General features: G+C 36.8%; 1 protein-coding gene across 1 annotated transcript in view; it reads left to right on the forward strand.

Moving 5' to 3' along the window:
- LOC127620884 (unconventional myosin-If-like) overlaps positions 1-22,980 on the forward strand; it is a 28,971-nt gene that overhangs the window by 3,166 nt on the left and 2,825 nt on the right. The window contains exons 2-25 of the mRNA XM_052094223.1: positions 1,718-1,849; positions 2,696-2,785; positions 2,905-2,999; positions 7,019-7,106; positions 7,253-7,342; positions 7,486-7,617; positions 8,490-8,624; positions 8,969-9,101; positions 9,568-9,764; positions 9,851-9,931; positions 10,253-10,339; positions 10,429-10,515; positions 10,651-10,818; positions 12,835-12,920; positions 13,220-13,301; positions 13,422-13,528; positions 13,643-13,741; positions 15,245-15,389; positions 15,880-15,994; positions 18,827-18,996; positions 19,141-19,286; positions 20,782-20,928; positions 21,056-21,204; positions 21,326-21,385. Of these exons, the coding sequence (XP_051950183.1) occupies positions 1,718-1,849; positions 2,696-2,785; positions 2,905-2,999; positions 7,019-7,106; positions 7,253-7,342; positions 7,486-7,617; positions 8,490-8,624; positions 8,969-9,101; positions 9,568-9,764; positions 9,851-9,931; positions 10,253-10,339; positions 10,429-10,515; positions 10,651-10,818; positions 12,835-12,920; positions 13,220-13,301; positions 13,422-13,528; positions 13,643-13,741; positions 15,245-15,389; positions 15,880-15,994; positions 18,827-18,996; positions 19,141-19,286; positions 20,782-20,928; positions 21,056-21,204; positions 21,326-21,385 (2,821 nt within the window). The remainder of the gene's footprint in view (positions 1-1,717; positions 1,850-2,695; positions 2,786-2,904; positions 3,000-7,018; positions 7,107-7,252; positions 7,343-7,485; positions 7,618-8,489; positions 8,625-8,968; positions 9,102-9,567; positions 9,765-9,850; positions 9,932-10,252; positions 10,340-10,428; positions 10,516-10,650; positions 10,819-12,834; positions 12,921-13,219; positions 13,302-13,421; positions 13,529-13,642; positions 13,742-15,244; positions 15,390-15,879; positions 15,995-18,826; positions 18,997-19,140; positions 19,287-20,781; positions 20,929-21,055; positions 21,205-21,325; positions 21,386-22,980) is intronic.

Raw genomic sequence — 22,980 nt, forward strand, 5'->3', positions numbered from 1 at the left:
TTGCTTTTGGCAATTATCATTCTTCGTGCATAGCGCCGTCTACTGGGCAAGGAGGAGAATTTATGTTTGACTTAAATTCTTAAATTCTTAAAATAATTTATGACTTAAATATTGATCTGTTTCTCACCCACACTTATCATATCACTGCTGTAGATATACTGTAGATTTGACTACTGGAGTCATATGGATTACTTTTATGCTGTGTTTATGTTGTTTTTGGACCTTACAAATTTTGGTACCCATTCACTTGCATTGTGAGAAACAACAGAGCTGAAATATTCTTGTAAAAATCTTTGTTTGTGTTCAACAAAAGAAGAAAGTCATACATATCTGGAATGGCATGAGGGTGAGTAAATGATGAGACAATTTTCATTTTTGGATGAACTATCCCTTTAAAGAGCTTATTAGGGGCAACATCTAGTGTGCCTCAAATTTCAAGTTTGAAAACGTACATCAGTGTGATTTCAGCAGAGACAATAAGGGCTTAGATATTTCAGCAATGAGCCTTTAGACCCTGTCATGTGTGTTTAATAGCTTTATAGTTGTTGTTTTTTTATTCACTTTACATTGTACACTTTTAATTGGTGTAAAACTGTGTTGAATTGTGCTTGGCATGCCTATTTATTACATTATAAGTCATATAATAATAAATGTATGCAGAAAGCAGTGTTTGTTTTCAAATTATACTGAGAGATATTGATGTTTAATGATTGTGCTTAGTAAACCATGATCTTTTAATGCTATGTAATACATCAAAATATGATACACAGCTGGTCTATGGTTCCTTTACATTTGCTGCATGTTGCTTTGTAACTATCATTGGTTTCCTTCTGTATTGCCCTCAGGAAACTACCTTTGACTTATTTGAAAGAATAAACGTTTCTCAAAGACAGACTCTAATTGCAGTATATGTTCATTGAAGAACTCATGAAGGCATATAAATAAATGTGTATGATCTACTGTGCTTCAGAAATTGTATCAAGTAGAATTTAAAAATTAATATTTTCATTAAATACTTTTGTTTTTGTGAACAACATTTGCATTATAACTATTACCAACGTTGCTGCAACATTTGTGGAAATAGCATGACTTTGTTTTTGTGAACGTTGTGTCTCCCTGTTAATTGAGTTTAAATGCACAAGGACACACACGTCTCAGTTCAGCATTTAGCTTGTCTCCTTCTCTATCCGCAATCACCAGTGGTTAAAATTGGTGGTAAATACTTTAGCAACAGGGAAGGTTGAAAGAGGAACTGTGTGCTGTAAGTCTTTGTCCGGTAAATTTTCCAAAGGCAAATCGTAACGTCTACAAGGCTGTAGTTAAGCAACTTGATCATTGTTCCCCAGCTCTTTAAACAGGAAATATTCTTAGAATTAAAAGAATGACATACTGGCTAAGTTACTAGAATCGACCTGTTTCTAAACAAGAAAAACATTTGGTTGACAACCAATGGCGTGCGTTTGGGGTTAGACTATATGTTTGTATAGTGTTCGGGAAACCTGTTTGAAAATAAATCATCTTTTTTTTTTTATTATTCCATTGGTGACTCTAATTGCTTAGAAATGACATACTTCAGCTTTAAGGTACCATATGTGCTCCCATATAAACTCTCTTCTGTTCCTCCATCTTCTCTTTATCTCTCTCTATCAAAGATTTAAGTAGCTTTATTGGCTTGAAATTCTATCTGGTCTAATCTATCACTATCCTCTTCCTCCAGGGCAGTAAGTACCACTGGCAGAGCCAGAATGTTAAGCAGAGTGGTGTTGATGACATGGTGCTTCTCTCCAAGATAACTGAAGATGCAATCGTGGAAAATCTCAAAAAAAGATATATGGATGACTACATCTTTGTATCCTTTTAAATCCATCCACTCTCCAATAGATCACACCGCTTAAATGACTGGATCAGCACACTTATCTCAAATAATCAGTTAGCATGTTTTTTTGTTGTTGTTTTGTGTGTGTGTGTGTGTGTGTGTGTGTGTGTGTGTGTGTGTGTGTGTGTGTGTGTGTGTGTGTGTGTGTGTGTGTGTGTGTGTTCAAATGAGTGTCACTATCAACACTCATTTGTTGTCGTTTTATTATTAAAACATTTTTTTTTAATTGACTGGATCAAAGCACTATCTTTTTTTTTGTTTGTTTGTTTTGCTACAACGTTTAGACTTTCATCCTTAGAATTTGGCAGATTAACGCTCACAGATTGTGGATCAGATGATTTCACTTCTTCTTATTTACGAGTGACTCAACATGTAGCACATACTCACTTCCTTATTTCACATACTGCTTGGCAGTGTTTGGTTATTTTGAGTTACATGAAAACGTTCTAGATTTTACAAAATAAGAGTACCAAAATAATTGCTTTAGAACTAATTTTAAATTAAGTACAGAATCAGAATCAGCTTTATTGCCAAGTATGCTTGCACATACAAGGAATTTATCTTGGTGACAGGAGCTTCCAGTGCACAAACAATTCAGCAACAAGGCAGAGATAATAATAAAAGAATAAAAAATAAAAAGTGAATAGAAAATATCATAATCAAATTAATCATTGGCTGATCACTTGTCAATACTTACAACCTTAACATTTACCAGTGTGAATATTTATTGAAATACAATGAATTAGAAGTATATTTTAGTAATGTGATATGAATTGAACAGAAATGGATAGTTCATATGTTCTTAACTGTGATTCAAAGAGTTATATTGGGCCTGTCTTGATATCTGTGAATCCATTCAAACAGATGCCTTACTTCACTGATCGGGAAATTGAGCTCTACCAGGGAGCTGTATGTCAAATACTTACTGTCATTAAATCAAAATTCAGCAAATGTCTTATACATCTAACATGATTTAACTTTGTAGTCATGTCAGACTCACATATGTCCATCTTTCTCTCTTCCTTTAGGCCCAGTATGAGAATCCACCACACGTTTATGCGCTGACAGATAACATGTACAGAAACATGATGATTGACAGTGAAAATCATTGTGTCATTATTAGGTTTGTTCACTCAGTTGTGCTTTTATGATACTTGCCACCATGTTTCAGCAATTTCCATATCCATCATCAGGATATTATGTTCTTTCTGTAAATTGTCTCTGTCAAGCCCAAACCCACTGTCACATGCAAGCCACACCTCTCAAAACAACCCAGGAACTTCTTTCATAATAAAACTGCAGGAGAGAGAATATCAGGGAAGTCACATGACTCGCATTAGGTTTAAACTTCAGAGAAATCCTTTTGCTTTTAAGCTACCCATTTTCATATAAAACAACAGCTCTCATAAACTCCAGTTTCAACGAGTTAATCGAATGCTGGGCTTCAATCTGTTAATTTGCATTGTCTAACAACTCAAATAATTTACTTTCCACTTATAAGATGATTTGATTGTTGGGCAACACACTGAATTTGTACATATACAGTACTGTACAAAACTCTAAGGCACATAAGAGGTTTCACAAGAACATTTGTCTTAATATGGTTATGTACTGTATATATTCAGCTTTAGTGTGTAAATAGGAAATACTAATTTTAGACTCCTATATAGTCCTATTGCAAATAAAATAGAATAGAAGAACAGGGAGCCCTGCAACAAATTGTATGGCCCCAATAGAGCCCCCAAATGAACATCTTGCCAGTCTGGGATTACATTTAGAGATAGAAGCAATTGAAACAGCCTAAATAGATAGAAGAACTGTGGGGAATTCGCCAAGAAGCTTGGAACATCCTATCTGCCAACAACAAAGAAAAACTTTGTCCAGTTGTACCTAGGAGAATTGGTGCTGTTTTTAAAGCAAAGGTGGTCACACCAAATATTGACTTAGTTTTTGATGTTTACTGGACTTTGCATGACATTAATTGATCAATGAAAACTAGTTATGGTGTTAGTTTTGAAGACATGCAACATTTTTCACAAGTGCCTAAAACTTTTGCACAGTACTGTATAACTATACGTATATACTCATATACGCATATATAGTATATACTCTTCCATTTTTAGAACACAAAGACATTTTTGTTCTTGAAAGAGATTGATGCTTCCTTTCACCAATTATGCATTCAATTGCCAAAATCATTAATAGCAAATTATTATTATTATGGTTTGACATATTTTTTTAATTGGTATTTATTCCATCTTTTCTTTTGCCGTGATGGCAAACATATACTGTGTCACCTATTCATTACAGAGGCATTCTAAAGTGGTTATTTGGTATTTTTTTTAAAACAATTTATTATTTGAAGAATTGAAAATGGTTTGCTACCATGCGAAAATCACAAATAACCCATTTGCTGAGGTATTGAGTTCGTACAAGTTGTTTACACTTGCAAGTCAAATTTTGGTTTAAAATATAGGCAAAAAAGAACACATTTCTCCTGAAATTCTATGTTCTCCTAAAGTCTATTGTTTTAGAGAGATGAAGGATATTCCATGAGGATAGAGAGGGAAGCGGATGGCCCAGATGCGCAACAAAAAGTAAAACACAGTCTTTAATTTGAGAAGCAGACTCCTCACAGGTCCTAAACTAGCAGCTTCTAAATGCCAAAGACCTGCACTGCTGTAAGAGGATCTTGGACAAACAGAAAATTTGAAAAATACAACATTTATTTAAATAGAAATAGCCATTTGTAACATTCTAAATATATCTAAATTATCTCTAAATTACATTATGTGCATTGTGATTGAAACACATTGCAATTTCAGGTTTATTCTCATTCACGTATGTCCAAGTATTCTGGCTATTAAGTTAACATACTGTACAAAACAAATATAATGCAGTATCATAGAGGAGGAAATGTATCCTCTATGATATTGCAGAAATTATCCAGATATAGAATGAGATTTTTAAGCAAACTATTATTAACTCCTACATGCCAACTGAATGAAATAAGGCAAAAATAAACATTTCACAAAGTGTTTATTGAGAGATATGATTTATTCAAACAATAAATGCTACGGTGCGAGGAACCGGGTGGCGGGGGAAAAAAATAATGTTCGGTGAAAAGTCAAAAGATGTGAAAGAAAGTCATATTGTATGTAATTGTTAATATATCAGATATTCTTAATAAAACACGGGAACAGGGGGCCTGGGAAGCTCAACGTATTGACGCTGACTACCACCCCTGGAGTCGCGAGTTCAAATCCAGCATGTGCTGAGTGACTCCAGCCAAACAAATTGGCCTGGTTGCTAGGGAGGGTAAAGCCACATGGGGTAACCTCCTCATGGTCGCAATGAGTGGTTCTTGCTCTCAGTGGGGCGCATAGTAAGTTTTGTGTGGATTGCGGAGAATAGCATAAGCCTCCACATGCTGTGAGTCTCCGCAGTGTCATGCACAGCGAGCCACCTGATAAGATGTGTGGATTGACTGTCTCAGAAGCAGAGGCAACTGAGACTTGTCCTCCACCACCCAGATTGAGGTGAGTAACTGCGCCACCACGAGGACCTATTAAGTAGTGGGAACTGGGCATTCCAAATTGGGGAGATAATTTAAAATAAAACACGGGAACTTGTTGGGTGGGCATTTTTGGCCCCCACATTTTTAATTTCTGGGATATTTTGGTCAATTTTGGTGGCATTTTTGCCCCGAGTCCCTGTTAATTTCTGACACTACTGGCATTGTATCTTTCTAAGGTATTTTAAAAGTTTATTTTAGACATATACGTATCCCAAGATATCCCCACATACTGTATATGTCAAACTACATTGTGTTAGTGTTTGACACAGTTAAAACATGACCTACATTAAAAACAAGTGAAGTTTGATCAGTGGTTAAACACATTCAGACAGTTCCCTCCTGAATGAACGGCTCCTTTCCAGAATAAAATGAAATATGCAGAAAATCACAGTATCACGGTGCTTGTATTGTGACAGGGCAGAAAGTCTTAGAGAAGCAAGAGAAGAGAGGACATACTTCTGTCATGCCGCGCACAGCGCATTTTAGTTTATAAACAGATTTACTGCTTGTAAATTGTAGACTTCTTCTTCCCAAAAATCTTCAAAAACAAATATTGTTTTTTTGTTTGTTTTTTTGTACTTTGTTATTGTGGTGAAAAATAACTGTAGCGAAGTTGAATACTAAATTTGTAATCAACTCAAGTAAAATTATTATTATTTATTTATACTTCAAAGGTTAAAAATGTACTCAAGTGCTATATCAAGTGTAGATGTAATATGTTTCTTTCCAACTCTGGTCCATGTCACTATACTGGGGCATTAGGTCCCACACAGACCACAGGGTGAGCATCCCTTGGTGGCCTCCCTAATACCTCTTCCAGAAGCAACCTTTTCCCAGAAAGTCTCCCATTATTGGCCAGGCTCAACCCCACTTAGCTTTTATAGGCATCTAGGCAATAGCTGCAATGTTACATGGCCTCTGACAAAAAAGGTAAAGGATAGTTCACCAAAAAAATGAAAATTCTGGCATAATTTAGTTGTTCCAAACCTTTTGTCTTCCTTCAGTCACCATTCACTTTTATTGCATTGCTTTCCAATTTACTGAAAGTGAATGAGGACTGAGGCCAACATTCTCCCTAATGTCTCCTTTTCTGTTACAAAAACTCTAATGGGTTTGGAACCAGATAATAACTGTGAGTGAGTATTTATTCAGAGAATTGCCATTTTTGGATAAATTGTCACTTTAATTAGTCACTGTCTTCTGTCCCTTTTTCACTGTTTGCAGCTCCTTCCTTCTTTTGTGTCACACCCATGACAGGCTTATTAGCAATGGCAGTGGTCACCATTCTTTGTATAGTTTACTTCTTGATATACATAGGCGCTGACTGATGGCTGAAGAAGAGCTTGATAATGTTGTTTCTCACAAAGGTTATGTCAGAAACTCAAGGCAGCTGTCTTACTGCTCCAGTAGTGGCTCTGGGGATTGGCTGGTAGAGTTTAGGGCAATGTTAAAGCATGTTTGTGCATATATTGTGAGTGTAGGAATATGGCATTTGAAAACATGAGTCCAACTTGGAAGGACATATGCATATATGTTATGTTTTCCTTCTGTTTGTGTGTTTCCAGTGGAGAAAGTGGTGCAGGAAAGACAGTAGCTGCTAAGTACATTATGGGCTACATCTCTAAAGTGTCAGGAGGAGGATCCAAAGTACAGGTAACAAACTGCATGGAAAAATTTAAACACACTAAAATTGACTAAAATCTTAAGTTTAATTGCTGACGTAAATGTAAAATCAAATCCATCCATCCATCCAAAAGATCTCTGTCCTGAAACCTACTCTGTGTTGTTTTGTTTGACAGCATGTGAAGGACATTATCCTGCAGTCAAACCCTCTGCTGGAAGCGTTTGGTAATGCAAAGACGGTCCGCAACAACAATTCAAGTCGCTTTGTACGTTTAGCTTTTTCCATATATTCAACTCAGTTTTGTTCACATCATGGTATATTTGAACCCTATTTATGAAGCCACATTATGAATGTATTATATGCAAACCAGTGTTCTATTACTGTGAGTAATTCTGGTTTGATCAACAGGGGAAATACTTTGAGATCCAATTCAGTCGAGGTGGTGAGCCAGACGGAGGGAAGATCTCCAATTTCCTCCTGGAAAAATCGCGAGTCGTGAGCCAGAATGAAAATGAAAGGAACTTTCACATCTTCTACCAGGTAAGAGGGAGAAAATGAGCCAGAAAGAACATGTTTTTTTTATGCTTTTCAATTATAGGATAACAGTTTTGTGTTGTTTCAAAATGATCTCTTTCTTGAGTAAGCCACTCATTCAGACATAAAGTTTATTAACATAAGTTTGCTGAAATCAATGTTTTTTTATTCTCCCTGCTGCATCAGGAAAAAATTAATAAATAAGACGATAGTCATTTAGATTGTACACAAATTACAGATGATACAGTTTGGTTACATGACTAGATAATGAATTAAAGGGGAAGCTCTCATCATTTACTCACCCTCATGCCAGCTTAAATGTGTACAGCTTTCTTCTAAGCTCTGTAGGTCCTTTCAGTGCAAGCGAATTGTGATCAGGCCTTTGAAGCTCCAAAAATAAAACTCCATAAAAGTCACTCGAGTGGTTTAATAGACAGTCTTCTGAAGCAATACAGACACTTTGGGTGAGAAACAGATCAATATTTAAATCCTATTTTACTATATATCTTCACTTTCACCTTCAGAATGTGAAAGTAAAAGTGAAAGTGGATATTTATAGTAACAAAAGTACTTAAATATTGATATTTTTCTCACCTACACTTATTATATCGCTTCTGAAGACATAGAATTTACCAATGGAGTCAGATGGTTAACTTTTATGCTGCCTTTATGTGATTTCTGGAGCTTGAATGGTCTAGTCACCATTCACTTGCATTATAAAGACCTTCAGAGTTTAGACATTCTTCTAAAAATCTTTGTTTGTGTTCTTCAGAAGACAGAAATTCATCCACATCTGGTGTGGCATGAGGGTGAGAAAATTACGAGAGAATTTTCATTTTTGGGTGAACTATCTGTTTAATAGTCACACTTGTTTTTAGCTAATAGAGGGAGGCTCGTGTAAGCAGAAAGAAGAGTTAGGAGTTACAACCCCAGATTACTACTACTACCTGAGCCAGTCTGGCACATGCAAAGTGGATGGAACTAATGACAGCAAAGACTTCCAGGAAACTATGGTACATATTCATTTGTGTTTTTCCTTTGCATTCTATTGTCATACCAGAATATGTGTTTGTATACAGGCTTTATGGTACCTGACCTTTCTATACTTTCTATACCTAGACTTCTAAATCATCTTTTCCCTTTCATCTGGTCTGGTCTGGTCTCCAAATCAAACCAAACCGTACATGACTGTATATTTAATTGAGAGCAGTCTAGATGTGCCAGATTCTGTCATACTCACTGGTCTGACCTTGTTTGCCAACCAAACCGTTCCAAATAAATCAATTTGGAATTGGTAGTTAGTGTCTTGCGCTCACTCATTCATGTTGATGCTTAGAATTAATGGCTTTTTCCACAGGAAGCCATGCAGGTGATCGGCATACCAGAGATGTTTCAGAGGCAGGTGCTGCAGATTATAGCAGGCATCTTACACATGGGCAACATCAGTTTCATTGAGGAGGGAAACTACGGTCAGGTGGAGAGCACAGACTGTAAGTCATATGCACACCTAGTAAAAGTTGCCCTGTTTAGCTGTTCTGAGATCAGTTGAACTCTGGTTAAAAAAATGTCATTGATGAATTGTCTGGTGAATTTAAATCTTAGAAATCAACCAAAAATATGTATTGCACCTTCATGCCTTGAAATAAATATGTTTGCATAGGTTGATGGTTCTTGAAATGTAAAGTCTTGACAAAGTTTTGAATTCTCCACATTACCCTTTTGAATATTGATTTAATATAAATCTACGCTTGCAAGGAACCAGCCCGAATAGACAATTACTCACTCAGAGATGGGATGAGTATGGTTTTCCATGATTGGCCATGTTTCTCCCACCACCACCACCACACATGCAAACATAATTCATTGTGCATAAATACAATATATACCACACAATATCATTGGAGATATAGTATTGTCACACTTAAAATTGCCATCTCTATCCTGCTTTCTTCCCAGTATTGGCATTTCCTGCATACCTGCTGGGCATCGATCAGAGACGTCTACAGGAGAAACTCACCAGCAGGAAAATGGACTCCAAATGGGGTGGCAAGTCTGAATCTATCAATGTGACTCTGAACAGGGAACAAACATGCTACACTCGAGATGCTCTCTCCAAAGCTCTCTACGCTCGCCTGTTTGACTACCTTGTCGAGGTTAGGGAACATTACACAAATGCAACCACACAGTAGAAATCTTTATTTGTAAAAGTTATTTAATTTGTTTTCCCTGTTATTAACAGGCAATTAACAAAGCCATTCAGAAACCTGCTGAAGAGCTCAGCATCGGAGTTCTGGATATTTATGGATTTGAGATTTTCCAGGTAACTATTTCCTCCTGGTTTAGTTAATTTGTTGTTTGTTTTTTCACATTTTTTTAATTCAATCAGGTAATAATATAATTTAAACTCAACATTCATGTCCATTGATATACTGTATTTATGTGAAAAGCTGCCATGTAGTAAGCACCATAATATACATCTGAATAATGTAGTCTGTGAATTATTGTACAACATTCTACATTGAAATGTTTTATCGTGTGAAGGTCCTTCAGCCACATTCTATGAACAAGTTTTTGTGTTATGACTATTATTGTTCTTAATAATTATATTATTTTACCTATCCCTCACTCTTTTTCTTTCCAGCGAAATGGGTTTGAGCAGTTTTGTATCAACTTTGTGAATGAAAAGTTGCAGCAGATCTTTATTGAGCTGACATTAAAAGCAGAACAGGTATAAAATGTGTGTCCATGTGTCCAGCCAGAGTTTGCATTTGTTGTGTAAAGTTTTGATAAAACCTCTCTGTTCTTTACCTCTCTCAGGAAGAGTATGTACAGGAGGGAATCAAATGGTCACCCATAGAATACTTTAACAACAAAATTGTGTGTGACTTAATAGAAAATAAACTGGTAAGCTTGCTGAGAGGTTTTGCTAACCTTCATATTAAAAGTCTCCATTAAAGATTCCCCAATAGAATATATGTATTATTCTCTTGTTATGATATCAGCAGTTATCATGTTAACATTATTCTCTCTCGAATCCAGAATCCCCCAGGCATCATGAGTGTGCTGGATGATGTCTGTGCCACCATGCACGCCACCGGTGAAGGTGCTGATATGACCTTGCTTCAGAAACTACAAGCTGCTGTGGGGACACACGATCACTTCAACAACTGGAACTCTGGTTTCGTCATTCACCACTACGCTGGCAAAGTGTGTGTCAAGACATATATTAACATTTTATTTTGTTTGGAAAGGAATATTGCATTCTGGTTACTGCACATTATACAATGTGTGCTGTATTTAATAAAAGAGTTCTAACCCATTAACTAAACCGACCAGCTCCAAGGTGAATCTTAACATTTATAAACTTTGATTTGAAGCAAAAAAGAATGTGAAAATCAGACAAAAAGACAAACATGCAGGAATGTGTACTTAACATCTTTCATGGGGGCATGAACTACAATCCCATGAAGCATTGCGAATGATGTAATCGATTTAAAAATACATGGAAAAATTTAAAACTATTGATTTAAAACTATTTAGATTTTTAAGGGACCTCATTAATGAATCTTTCGTAAATATATGAATAACCTTGTAGTAACTTGCGCATAAAATGGACCTTCCCGAAAACTTTCCGCCATATTCACATTTGTTAGTAAAATGTGTGTATGTTAGTGAATTCCAAAAATTTGTAAATAGGGGACGTGTGCACGATCATATTCAATTATCATAATCCACGCCCATGAAAATACCATATAAGGAAGGCACTAGACTCGCTAGTAAATGCGGTTTACATTTATGCAGAACAGTTACTTCATTACTTAATTAAATCGTTTTTATGAATAAGTGCATTCTCATCGAGAGGAGGATGTGCACAGCCATTAACCTTCTCTGGTTCAGTTTGCAGCGCATCTGCAGCATTATTTGTGAAAAATTCATGGGTAAATCATGATAGTAATAGTGATATACTTGCAATTGGAAGAATCTTCCGAGAAATTAGAAGGTTTTTGACCAAAACGCTGTAAACAGAAACCGTGTGCAGTTTCCATTTTTCGCCGTTGTATTGTGTATGCACCTGCCCGCGATGTGTTTATTTATGGGTTTAACAGCATTCATATTGACCATACATTATCATCTGAATGCTATTTACAGATGTCTACACTAAATTATGAAACCTAAATTATCAAGCTCGTGTCAAATAAAAAACTAAATAAAATGTCCAACCAGTCGCGTTAGAAGGCATTTATTTTTTGAGACAATCAAACGCAAACTGCGTCACATGCGAAGCACTTCTGCTGGTAAAACTATAAGTAGAGTTGGGAAAATAACATACTTTGAAAAAATTGGCTGATTCTCTAATTTGTGGATTGTTGCCTTTCAGGATTATGGGTAGTGTAGTTCTTCACCAGAAATTCTGATATTAAACAGGTTTTTTTTTTTTAAATGAGTGAGAAATGAAATACCGTGGACTGACAGCTTCAGCAGAAGCATATACCATCAATGAACAACCTCAGAGTTCACAGTTGGTCTGTCTTTAAAAGATTATAAGTTATTGTCAAAAATGAATTCCCCTATGTAGAAAATTTATGAGATTTATCACTCTACGTTATATCATGTGCAGTTTGCACTATGCAGTGTTGAACATTTCAAAAACTAGTATGCTACTGTTGTTACATGACCTCATTATGTCACTGTAAAGGGATTAATGGAAAGGAGGAGGCGAGAACTGGCTTGAGAATATAAATATTATTTTAATATGAAACTTAAGCAAAAAGACAAACACACAAAGGTGTCAGACAGCTGTCCGTATATCTCTCTCTCTCTGTCGTACTGCAGCTTCCAGTCGGCCTTTATCCCTCTCTGAGACTTGATTAGCCTGATTAGGGGAATCACGACCCAATCCCGCATCTACCCTGCCACATTCACATTTTAAATTCAGCAAGTGATGTCTAGTTACTCTGAAATAAAAACACCTATTTTGCATTTTTAACACAATTTTGTTTATAAAAGTCTTAACATTTGTCAATCTGATTAAATAAAGTCAAGTAGGAGATGTTAAAAATGGAACTAAAAACTGAACTGAACTAACATTTGATACACCAGAAATGAAAAGCATACATACTATACACTGCAGTAAATGCATAGTATGGTAGTATAGTATTCTAAAAATGGCCAAGGTATTTGGATCAGTATGGATAGACTAAAAGACTTTCTTCTCTGATTCAGGTGTCATACGACATCAGCGGCTTCTGTGAGAGAAACAGAGATGTACTTTTCCCTGATCTCATAGAACTTATGCAAAGCAGCGAATAGTAAGTGTTATTTCTCTCTCTCTCTCTCTCTCTCTCTCTCTCTCTCTCTCTCTCTCTCTCTCTCTCTTGTTTTAAGCCTGAGTATTGTCCACATTGATAGGTTGCATTTAAGTTTGGTATAGGTCTGAAAAATTAGTTATGCAATGCAAAGGAACGATAAAACAAAGACAGATCAACATATTTCATTTTCCCTGAAATAAGATGAACTGTTCTCCTCATGGAAAGTAACATATTTCATTGCACTTAACCTAAATCACCATTCTCCAAACATTAAAAAATATTTATCTCTGGCACTGCAGTGAATTCATCCGAAGTCTCTTCCCAGAAAACCTCAACACGGATAAGAAAAGTAGACCAACCACAGCTAGCTCAAAGATCAAAGTAAGACCAAATGTCCTTAATAAGATTCTAATACTTCTGACAGTCAGCATCTCAGTCAAAGTTTCTTTGTTTGAAATCCAGTTAAATATATAATGGATTTACTGACTGTCTGGTCCACAGAGGCAAGCCAATGAACTTGTTTGTACACTGATGAAGTGCACACCACATTATATCCGCTGTATCAAGCCCAACGAGACCAAGAGGCCCAAAGACTGGGAGGAGAGCAGGTGAGTTGTTCGAATGTATGCAGACTCCACACATTCCACAAAGACAGTATAAACAAACTCGCAGAATGTGCTATTAGTACTTTTAACTCTCACTTTGATGGTCATATCCCCCAGAGTGAAACATCAAGTGGAATATCTGGGCTTGAGGGAGAATATTAGGGTACGACGTGCCGGCTTTGCCTATCGTAGAATCTTCAAGAAGTTTTTACTGAGGTGAGTAAAAAAGAAAACATACGTATAGTCATACAGTATCTAAGAAAAAGTGTTTAACTGAAGTCCAAATAGCTAGCTTGTCGTTCTTGTATGAATTTGTTTTTACATCTCAGCTCTGGTGTTATCCAGTCATATTTGACTGAAGCGAATTAACCTCTGGTGTCAGAGCGCAAACAAATGAGTCTTAAGAGTTTTATCAGAGCTGATATCTCAGAAGTGTTAATCTCAGTGGAGATATCCCAGGTGTGAGATCTCATGTGTGCTAATTTAGCAGAAATAAGGACCCAATTGCAGGAATGTGTCAAATTATTTTAATATATTTTTTTCTCCCTAATTTGGAATGCCCAATTCCCAATACGCTCTAAATTCTCGTGGTGGAGTAGTGAATCGTCTCAATCCGGGTGATGGAGGATGAATCTCAGTGTGATATGTGCGTGTGTGGAGGCTTCACGCTATTCTCCACGGCATCCACGCACAACTCACCCCATGCTCCACCGAGGCGAGGAGGTTACCCCATGTGACTCTACTTGGTTGTTTAGGAGACCTGGCTGGAGTCACTCAGCACACCCTGGATTCAAACTCATGACTCCAGGGGTGGTAGTCAGCATCTTTACTCGCTGAGCTACCAAGGCCCTCAGGAATGAGTAATATTAACAAATATATAAAACAATATAGGGACAAACAATACAGTTGGTAGAGTCACATGGGGTAACCTCCTCATGGTCGCTATAATGTGTTGTTCTCGCTCTCGGTGGATGCCTTGGAGAGTAGCGTGGGCTTCCACACGTCTCCATTTTAACGCGCTCAACAAGACATGTGATAAGAAGCGCGGATTGATGGTCTCAGATGCGTAGGCAACTGAGAATTGTCCTCCGCGACCCGGAGTCACTACGCCACCATGAGGACTTAGAGCACATTGGGAACTGGGCATTCAAATTTGGGAGAAAAGGAAAAAAATTAAATAACAATACAAACAGAGAAAAACAAACCCACAAGGGAGAAAATGAAAAGCAAAACAATAACTCAATTATAAACTGAAAGACAAAACAACAAACTAGACTGGAGGCTGAGCAAGCAAAACACTGACTTAACAGAATGAGAACAAAGCGATCTAACAAACACAAGAGAAAAGGGAGCACAATATATACACAGGTGCACACACTCACACACACAAGGAACCAGTGAAACGAATTAACATAACAAGGACTGAACAAGAGAGAGTGATGAGGGAATGAGGAGGCCGAGTCAGGGACGCAATTGGCAGGACAAACACACAGCCATTTGCAAACATACAAGATCAAACAGACGCGAGTGCACATAGTGATCAAGATTAAAACAGCCATGTGCACTCACAACACAAGACATGTACAAACAAAACCAGTGGGTGGAGGAGACTGTCATGATCACGCCACAACAAGAGTAAACTAAGACTAAAGTAGCAGGATCATGGCTGTGCTAATCTCTGGGCTGGTATCTCAGGTAATCACAGGTGTGTTATGCTAGGTATGCCATCCTGACAGCAGAGACGTGGCCACACTGGCAGGGTGCGGAACAGCAGGGCGTTTTGCACCTCTTGCGTTCTGTAAATATGGACACAGATCAGTACCAAATGGGCCGCACCAAAGTCTTCATCAAGAATCCAGAGTCGGTGAGGATTAGAAATCTCTTAAAATCACTGAACAAAACCCCTTAAATCAACTAAAACAACCTAGGACACCCATTTTGGCCTCTATGACAGTATTGATAACATTATATAAATAAGCTGAATGGACATTTCACCCAAAAATGAAATTCAGTCGTCATTCACTCACCATCAAGTCTTGTATGACTTTCTTTTTTCTTTGTGGAACACAAAAAGAGTCGTTAGGCACCATTCAATTCAATTTCACCATTCAATTTCATTACATCTTTTTCCATACAATGAAAGTGAATAGTGACTGAGACTACCAGTCCCTAACATCTCCCTTTGTGTTTCATGGAAGATAGTCTTACTTGATTGGAACAAAGTGTCAGTGAGTAAACGATGACATAATAAAACATTTTTGGTGAACTATCCTTTTGAATAATTTCCTCAAGTCTTGAATTTCCCTTAAACAACAACGCTTCTCTTTTCAACTTTTCTTTTCTTTTAACCGTAGCTATTTTTGCTGGAGGAGATGCGAGAGAGGAAGTTTGACACATTTGCCAGAACCATTCAGAAGGCATGGAGGAAATACATCGCCAAGAAGAAATATGAACAGATGCGAGAAGAGGGTGAGTGAATTTGAGTGAAATGAGGAAAATGATTAAGATTGATATTTTTGGGCCTGGGTAGCTTAGCGAGTATTGATAAGGAAAACCACCCCTGGAGTTGCAAGTTCGAATCCAGGGTGTGCTGAGTGACTCCAGCCAGGTCTCCTAAGCAACCAGATTGGACAGGTTGCTAGGGAGTATAGAGTCACATGGAGTAACCTCTTTGTGGTCACGATTAGTGGTTCTCGCTCTCAATGTGGTGCATGGTAAGTTGTGCATGGATTGTGGAGAGTAGCACGAGCCTCCAAATGCTGGGTGTCTCTTCGGTGTCACAGTGAGCCACATGATAAAATGAACAGTTTCATGGTCTCAGAGGCGGAGGCAACTGAGACCTGTCCCCTGCCACCCGGATTGAGATGAGTAACCGTGCCACCATGAGGACCTACTAAGTAGTGGGAATTGGGCATTCCAAATTGAGAAGAAAAGAAGTGGGTTTTTTTTGCTTGGACATACAGTGACATGCTAACACCACAGAAACACAGAAACTTACACAAAAAAGTAGCAAAATGTACCATGGTATAAGCATGTTTTTTTTTTTAGACATTTACTGTGGTAATATCTTGAAATTGTAAATGCATTGCTGAAAATTAAAAGAAAAATCCTGCACTTTTTCATAGCTTGCAAATCTTTAATACAAATATTTAAGAAATTATAAATATTACTATATATTTATTAAACATGAATTTGTTATTAATATAAATAATACATTATTATTATTATTATTTTACATTATTATATAGCATGGCATTATCTGATACAATCACTATAACATAGTACAGCTAAAGTACTTTTTACTCCAAGGGCCCTATTTTAAGAGTGTAAATTATAGGATGTAAGTATTATTAATCATATTCATCTACTGACACACAAATCATCAGCCTATTAAAAGTAATTGATTCAAAATGCACTTCACTTCTATGGTTTTTGGAAATGTAATTCATTTATTGAAATGAATCAAGCATATTTCTAAATTCAAATGACACTTGTAGTTAAACAGTGGAGTGGTGGTGGTGTAGTGGTCTAAGCACATAACTGGTAATCTGGTAATCAGAAAGACACTGGTTCGAGCCCCACAGCCACCACCATTGTGTCCTTGAGCAAGGCACTTAACTCCAGGTTGCTCCAGGGGGATTGTCCCTGTAATAATTGCACTGTAAGTCGCTTTGGATAAAAGCGTCTGCCAAATGCATAAATGTAAATATAAATGTAAACAAAAATATCATCAGAATAATGCAATGTTTAAAAAAATCATACCAAATCCAAACATTTTACTCTCTCTAACTTCTACCATTGGCCCCTTTTGCAGTAACTTAAAAATAACTCTACGACAACAGGTGGAAAAATACCAATATAAATTAGATCATAAATACAATTGTAAATAAAAACATATTATTAATGATTAACAAATAAACCATGACCTAAATATAGTTTAAAGTAATAGTTCACCCAAAAATTTAAATTCTCTCATCATTTACCCTCATGCCATCCCAGATGTGTATGACTTTTTCTTCAGCAGAAAAACAAACAAAGATATTAAGAAGAACATTTCAGCTCGGTAGGTCCATAAAATGCAAGTGAATGGTGACCAGAAATCTCAAGTTCCAAAAATCACATAAAGGGAACATAAATGTAATCCATATCTCTCCAGTGGTTAAATCCATATCTTCAGAAGCAGTATAATAGGTGTGGGTTAGAAACAGATCCATATTTAAAAAATGTTTTACTATAAATCTCCACTTTCACTTTCAGATGGAAAAGTGAAACTAAACAGGCACCACATGTGACATTCAGATGTAAAAAGTAAAAGTGGACATTTAGAGTAAAAAAAGGACTTAAATATTGATCGTTCCTCAACCACATAGTTTCTGAAGAAATTTATTTTATTCATATGGATTACTTTTGTGTTTCATTTATGTGATTTTTGGAGCTTCAAATTCTAGCCACCATTCACTTGCATTGTAAGGACTTACAGAGCTGAGATATTCTTCTAAAAATCTTTGTTTGTGTTCTGCTGAAGAAAGAAAGTCATACACATCTTGGATACTATGAGGGTGAGTAAATTATTTTAATTTTTGTCTGAACTATCCCTTTAACACAAATCTCATAAATATTTGTTTCAGAAAACAGCTACAACAGTGATTTTCAGGAATGTAATTTGATGTTCCACTATATTTCAGAGTTTGTACATGAACTTTATTACAACCTGCTGGTGGAGTCTCCAAACTGCAAATGCAGGGACTGAGTTTGGACATTGTTGAGATAAGATGTAGTTTTTGAAACGTTTTAGTGCAATTACTTATTTCTCAGGAAATACACCCACAGATAATTCCAACCAAGGAATTGGCTGGCAGGATAATTGCACTTAGAAAAGAAGTTGTGCACGGTCGCAGTGCTGCACTTTGCGCACTCATGAAAATAGCATATCCTATAGCAAACTGTAGGCCTATGTGTGACTTTGCATTAGGATCGTTCAGACCGAACTTATGCTTGTGCTAAAAAGCTAAATGGAGGGCAGTGAATATAAGCTGTGCAGAATGCAGGTGTCTCCAGACTCGTTTTTAACCTTTGAAGTTCTTTTTTACCTGCAAAAGACACAAAAAAACACAGTGAGATGTGGCACAATTGTCAAAGATGTCCATCTAGTGCATGTTTACATTGAAAAACAATACAAAACCAGCAAAGACAGACGCAAAAATACATTCTTTGTGAGCAGCCGCTTATTCTGTCTCTCTCTCTCTCTCTCTCTCTCTCTCTCTCTCTCTCTCTCTCTGTCTATTGTTTTTTCATATTCAGCTTCTGATATACTGTATAACTATAAAGAGCGTCGTAGAAATAGCATAAACAGGAACTTTGTTGGAGATTACCTGGGCATGGAAGAGAGGCCTGAACTCCGGCAGTTCCTGACCAAGAGAGAGCGGGTTGACTTTGCAGACTCTGTCAACAAGTTTGACCGCAGATTCAAGGTGAGAAATTTACATATGCCTAAAAGGAAATCGGTCACACGGTCTGTGCTGTGATACAATTCAGTGCATGGATTCACTGAAATGCATTCAATTGCTACACAAACATATGTAACACTTTAACACACTCCCTTATGTCTTCTTTAGTCAATAAAGAGGGATATAATACTGACACCAAAGTCCATCTACCTTATCGGTCGGGAGAAGGTAAAGAAGGGACCAGAGAAAGGACAGATAAAGGAAGTTCTGAAAAGAAAGCTGGACATCATCAGTGTTCAGTCAGTCTCTTTGAGGTGAGCAGCTGCCTCATACTGCATAATGTTAAAGATAAAAACTTGCACCACAAGAACCCACATGTATATTTTATTTTAGAAACATTTTTGTATGGTTGTGACCACAAGCAAAAGGAAGGAGTCTTTTTCTAAGATTATAACAGCATTGCCTTTTGAAGGCTTTTGCTGATACTTTACAACAAACACCCTTCCAACTGTTACAGATTTTTACTCTAAGCTAGGAACAGCCATGAAGATAATTTGTTAAAAGGGAAATATTCTGCTGAAATGTCCTGTGTTGTGACATGCTATTCTCCATCTAAAACTATTTGAAACTGCATTTTGCTAATTCTTTTTTAATTATGACCAGTATGCATGCAGTTATAATAAAAAAAAATTGAATGTTTGAACTTTAGATAAATGACAACAAAAAGGTGATTTTTTTTGTTAAATAAAAACTATCCAATACACATTCATGTAAATTTGAACCTAAATTCCTGATTTTGAAAAAAAAAGTCAATCTTGTGTAGATGTTATGTGTCATCGACCCATATCCCACAGGGCTACAATCAGCTATTGAGCTATTTTGAAAAACATATTCAGTTTTTTAGAAGAAAATCTGCACTTTTTGTCTGAGCAAGTGTGGTAGAGTTGTCTGTTTATACTGTTTACACATTATACATGATGATGCTTATTAATTTCCATACAACAAAAAAAGTTTGCAGACCACCAATGCTGCCACAGCAGAAACGCATTTTGCGGAAGCTTTGCAAGGTCAAACTGTTTGCAAACTAGAGATAGGAAATTAACAAACAGGAAATGGGTTCATATATATGGTGACTTAGTTCTTATTTTCTGCCTTATATGTCAGATGATCTGAAAATCTTTTGTGGTTGCTGTGAGTGCGTATGTGTGAGAAAGAGAGAAACAGAAAGGGGGTCTTTGAACAAGGCGAAGAATGGTGACTGTCTATTGGCCATTTTTACAGTGACGCCAGAAAAACTATAAATGCAATGCATGGGAAAAACTATAAATGCAATGCATGGGGGAGGCACACAAAGGTCTGTGACAACAGGGCCATTTCTAGACATAGCTGACAGAACTAAAAAAAAAGTTTTCTTAGAAACTAAGAAAAATACAGATTTAAAGCTGCTTTTAAAAACAGAATACTGTATCGAAGGACCAGAATATCATATAGTCATGAGAATAGGCTCTTTTGACTTGGGTCAGTATGATAACACCCAGCACCAAGCAACCTCTCAGAACACTCAAGAATACTCTCAAGACACCTTAACAATAGCTTAGTGAATACTGGGAAAGTTGTAAGACCAACTCTAACATTATGGCAGCAAGTTTTGCATGGGCAAGCACCACTCACTTTTTCTTAAAGGTAATTTTTTGAAGATGATTACTTGGACTTACCAACATTTAAACTTTTTTTAAATGAGGAAATAAATATTGAGTGCAACTTTAAGAGAATTTTAAAATCTAGTCTTTTTTTTTAATTACCTTCCAGCACAAGACAAGATGACTTCTTCATCCTACATGAGGCTGAATATGACAGTCTGCTGGAGTCCATGTTTAAGACAGAGTTCCTCAGTCTGCTGTGCAAGCGCTATGAAGAGCAGACCAGAAACAAACTTTCGCTGTCCTTCAGCGACAGGTGCACATTTCTCTCTTTTTGGTTTTTGTGGTTTGATTGCATTGTATTGTAATCATGGAATCATAATCAAGTAAATGTCATGATAAATCTAGTATAGTTTACAGATTAGTGGTAATATTTTGTGCAGGCTGGAGTTCCATGTGAAGAAGGAGGGCTGGGGAGGGGGTGGTACACGCGTGGTGGTATTCCAGAGGGGGCAGACAGATGTAGCTCTGATTAAACCAGGAGGAAAGACCCTTTCGGTCTCTGTAGGAGATGGACTACCAAAGACATCGAGTAAGTAACTGCAGGGGTGGGGGATCGATAGATGAATGGAAGGATGGATGGATAGTCAAAAGTTGAACAGAAACGGTTCATTTATTTATTATCATATTTTCTTGTTCTATTTTTTTTCCAGAGCCAACCAGGAAGGGCATGCCACAGAGTCACAGAGGAAGAAGCCAGCCACGGCACAGGGGTAAAAAGGCTTTTATTTTGTAAAGTTTGCACATTTAATATTCCCCAATCACTACAGTGACTGAATAGTCTTTGTTTTACAGTATATATAAGTGATAATGTACAGTCAGACTGTCAAAATAAAGCCTGGCATGGAGTGGGAGGGACTTGAATTACCCTGAAATAGTTAAAATTAAGTACAGAGCTCGTACTCATGTTGGAAAATCTCTCATAAATGTATTTATTTATTTAGAGGCCCCAACACAGAAAAACTACCTGTAGATTGTTTCATTAGAAACTATCAAAAAAATAAAAAATACAAAAGTTACTTTTACTCATGTAAAATCGTGAAACTTAGTAAAGGTGATGTGTAATGAATTTTTTTTTATTTGTATTTTTTTTGCGCAGAGCACTGTGTTGCTCTTTTCCTCCTCAGTGCTGTTTGACCGGGCTGCCTGTTTGATAGGTTTGACATGACTTTCTCCGTAATGCTTTAAACTAGAAAAGTCTCACTAGAATTGAAATGGGTCACATCAGTATTGAGTTCTGCGCACCGCAATATTGAGGGAAGACTGGTTGTTGACCAGAGCAGAGCAGATCATTACCACGAGCTGGTACCCTTACACTCATGCGAAAGCTTTAATCACACCACTGAAAATATTGCAGTGCAGATGAGAAGCCTTTAACTGAATGTGAGATTATCATTAAAATCATTCAATCTCTTTATTAAACATGATATTATTATTAAATAATCTCTATCACTTGGGAGGCCGCCAAAAAATCTTCAATGGGACAACCATGGCATTGTTCTTTCCCAGTCCGAATAGAACTGCGACCCACTTTTGGGTCGTGACCAACCCACCACTTGAGAAACACTTCTCTAGAGTTTACTCAGAATGGTACCAATAACAAAAAACATCCAGTGAGTTGCAGTTCTGCGTGCAAACACCTTGTTGATGAGAGAGGTCAACGGAGAATGGCCAGAATGGTTTGAGCTGACAGAAAGGTTTCAGTAATTCAGATAAACCCTCTGTACAATTGTAGTGAGCAGAATAGCATCTCAGAATGCACAACATGTCGAACCTTGAGGCAGATGGGCTACAAATGCAGAGGACCACATCGGGCACTTTATTAGGACCATAGTGTTCCTAATAAAGTGCTAAGTTAGTGCATGTGAGAAGAAAGAGACCATGGAGTCTCCAGAAACACAGAATTCAACCTCTGGTTTGTAGTATCAAAATATTGATTGTAAATTGAGTTATAATGAACAATACTTTTAAAGTATGTATTAATCTTGGTTAATGTTTATTTTTTTATTATTAAATGTTGTATCTGTTAACATTAGTTAATGCATACCAAGTAGCATGAACAAAGAATAAAAAATTATGTAAAAAGTCAATGTTCATTGTAAGCTCATGATAACAAATAGAACCTAATTGTGGTGTTACCAAATTATTTTGTTAGCTTATTTGTACATTTTGCAGAGTGATATGAGAGAACAGGATCGAATAGAATCATTAGTATTGCAGAGAGCTGTGTAATAATAAATAATAATAAAAAATAATCATAATACACAATTATTATTATAGTTTTACTTTTGTTCAATTCAGGCTTTAT

The sequence above is a fragment of the Xyrauchen texanus genome, chromosome 27 (genome assembly GCF_025860055.1).
Source record: "Xyrauchen texanus isolate HMW12.3.18 chromosome 27, RBS_HiC_50CHRs, whole genome shotgun sequence".
NCBI lineage: Eukaryota > Metazoa > Chordata > Actinopteri > Cypriniformes > Catostomidae > Xyrauchen > Xyrauchen texanus.